General features: G+C 53.7%; 1 protein-coding gene across 2 annotated transcripts in view; it reads left to right on the top strand.

The window, feature by feature from the left end:
• The first annotated feature begins 2,510 nt into the window (after positions 1-2,510).
• Positions 2,511-2,742, top strand: part of CCDC69 (coiled-coil domain containing 69) — a 13,560-nt gene continuing 13,328 nt past the window's right edge. For both annotated transcript variants that reach the window (XM_019535249.1, XM_019535248.1), the window contains exon 1: positions 2,511-2,697. In XM_019535249.1, the coding sequence (XP_019390794.1) occupies positions 2,650-2,697 (48 nt within the window). In that variant the 5' untranslated portion in view covers positions 2,511-2,649. The remainder of the gene's footprint in view (positions 2,698-2,742) is intronic.

Raw genomic sequence — 2,742 nt, 5'->3', positions numbered from 1 at the left:
CTGCGCAGGAGAGATCGGACTGGGATTTATTGCCAGTGAACTTCAGAGATCTCAATGGTCACATAGCAAACCCGCCTCCCCAAAGGAGGGAGACCCCCCGGGACAGGCTCTTCTGAGGGCCAGGCCCCCAGGGAAAAGACAGCATTTTGAAAACAAACATGTGCAACGGCACGGGGTAACCGCAGCACTGCCTGCCATGCACAGGAAGCCCAGCCTATCTGCACATCCTACACGCTTATCATATTGCAGCTAGTAGCTCATGGAGAGCAGGCTCCTGCCGCCCGCGGGGCGCAGGCCAAACCAGACAGCGGGAATCCCGATCCCGGCAGGCAGAGACAGAGTCCTACAGGGGCACCGGGAGCCCGCCAGGGATTGCAGGGCAACAGCCACCAGCGTTTGACACCAATGGTTTTGCTGTCGGGGAAGGGGAGCGACTCTGCCCTGGCCTGGTAGAGCTGTTCCCTACTAGATAATCCCTCAGCAGTGCCCAAAGGTCAGCCTGGCAGGGGACAGGCGATGCCAAAGCCCTGCTTTCCACTACCACGCTCCTGAAATCCAGGGTCCAGCCACCCTGCCCAATATGCCCCAGCTGCCCCCTAAGCAGGCCTTTGGGCGCTGCATTTCATCCCCCTACGATCTGCACAGCCTGCATCTGGACTTGAGTTTTGTTGCTGGCTCTGATCCCAGCAACAAGTCACAACTGACTCGGGGGTGATCTGATATGGTCTCAGTCTGCAGCACATGGTCAAACTGGTCATCTCTAGTTCCAGGCTTTCATCCCCACCTCACTCCCACCATCCCAATCAGAGCCGTTTCTGGACGGAGACCCCAGCAAAGGAGCAGCAATACAGAGTCCTACAAGTCTGGACCCCACGTGGCCTCTTTCAAAAGGAGCTCAGCAAGCCCTAGAGAATTTAAAGGATTTTATGGAAATGATGTGCAAACTTCTTCTAGCAGCTGTAGGGGCTGGTTTGTTGGGGTTTTTTCTTTCTTAAAAAGAAAAAAACACCTTATTTAAGTTCCATGATACAGGCATAATTTTCTGCTTCCTTGAGGAGAACGAATATATCCCAATTGTTAAATTCAGCGGGTTTTATTCATGGTGGAGGAGGTGCATATTTGAATATCCGCCCCACTGGGTTTTGCATTCCTTGTATTTTGCACACCCTACCTCCCCTCCACCCCTTGCCTCCCTGCATTTAAAAGGCCATAAAGCCAGAAAAAGCCTTGTGATGCTCAAGATAAAGAAGTCTCTGTGCTCCCTGACCCACCCGTCACCTTACCCTGATGGCTGGAGAATGAGAGTCCCCCCAAAAATGTGGATCCTACTCCAATGATTAGGTACCTCAGTGGCACTTAATCTAAGCATGAACATACCCCATCCCGTTCTAGTCCCTGCAAAACTGTTACTTGCACAATAAACCTTCAGCTTAGCCTTCAGACTGCCACAGAGAGCAGCCAGGAAGAGGATCCACCCATGTTTTGCATTAGCAGGCCTTGAACAGAGTGGGATAAGCTATTTCTGGATGCATGGATGCCTAAGCAGCCACAAATGCGCACACAACTGCCGTAATTGCGCAGGTAAATGACACATACCCTCAGCCACACACTGGTCATCACTGGTCAGCTGCACTTTTTAATTCATTCCCGAGCTGCTGTTCACCATCCCAGCAAGAGTGCATGCGAATCGGACCCAGACACTAGCAGGTATCTTCTTCTATTTGCATCTCTAAAGCCTTGAAAAATAGGTGGGCCAGGTTTAAAATTAACTCAAGTCCATCCCAGAGTCCAGAAAGGACTGAGTAACCCTTCGCCAGCCAAAAGGGATCTCAGTAAGCAGCTCTCAACCTCCTTAGGCTATCTAGGGGCAATATATTAATTAAATAAGAGACTCAAGACCCCCTTGGAAAATGCCAGCTTGCTTTCTGGGTGCAGAGGAATACTAGAGGGTTCTTCTATTGCAAAGCACCCAGAAAGACCACAGTAGGGCAGAAGGCTTTTAACACTACAGATTCCTGTATGAATCACATTTGCACACCTAGTGCAAACATTGTGTGGCACCCTTGAAAGAATCTCAAGGCACCCCAAGGTGCCACAGTCCACCAGGTTGAGAATCGCTGCTCTGCATGGATCTATCCAGACAGATCCACTCCTGCCCTTCCAGCCTGCACCCTAGGCACCACCCCAGCCCATCTGGTTTTCCCTCCTACCTTGACCAAACTCCACCAAGCTCCTTTCTGGCAGTGCAACAGCCTCTCTGCATCAGCTCAGCAAGGGCAGTGAGACCTAGGCACCTCCGCCGCAAACTTTACAGGCAGTGAATGCAGTCACAAGTTTCCCTCTGGCCCTTTTCCCTGCTCTGGGAGCTAGCTTTGCTGGAGGGGGCGTACCCAGGACAGTTCGCAGGGCTATTGCAGGGGTGCCAGCCCCAGCACAGGTGCAGGCAGTGCCCAAAGCAGCCTCAACCCTCATGCAATGCAGCTGGGAGGTGGGGTGGTTTTTTTTGTGGGGAGGGAGCTTCCTTCCCCCATAGGCTGGCCGGCTTTGTGCAGGCGCTTCCTTTAGGGGCACTACGGTGCACGCCTGTCTGAGTTCAAGTTCAAGCTGCAGCGGGGGAGGCAGGGAGAGTCCGCCCGGCCCTAGCCCAGCATGGGCTGCCGGGGCAGCAAGCCGCGCTGCTGCGGAGCCGCCGGCAAGGTAAAGCCCTGTGCTGCCGAGCCCGCCGGCCCCCGGGGCGGCCCC

The sequence above is a fragment of the Crocodylus porosus genome, unplaced genomic scaffold (genome assembly GCF_001723895.1).
Source record: "Crocodylus porosus isolate Cpor-Errol unplaced genomic scaffold, CroPor_comp1, whole genome shotgun sequence".
Taxonomy (NCBI): domain Eukaryota; kingdom Metazoa; phylum Chordata; order Crocodylia; family Crocodylidae; genus Crocodylus; species Crocodylus porosus.
This window is presented reverse-complemented; position numbering and strand designations above follow the sequence as displayed.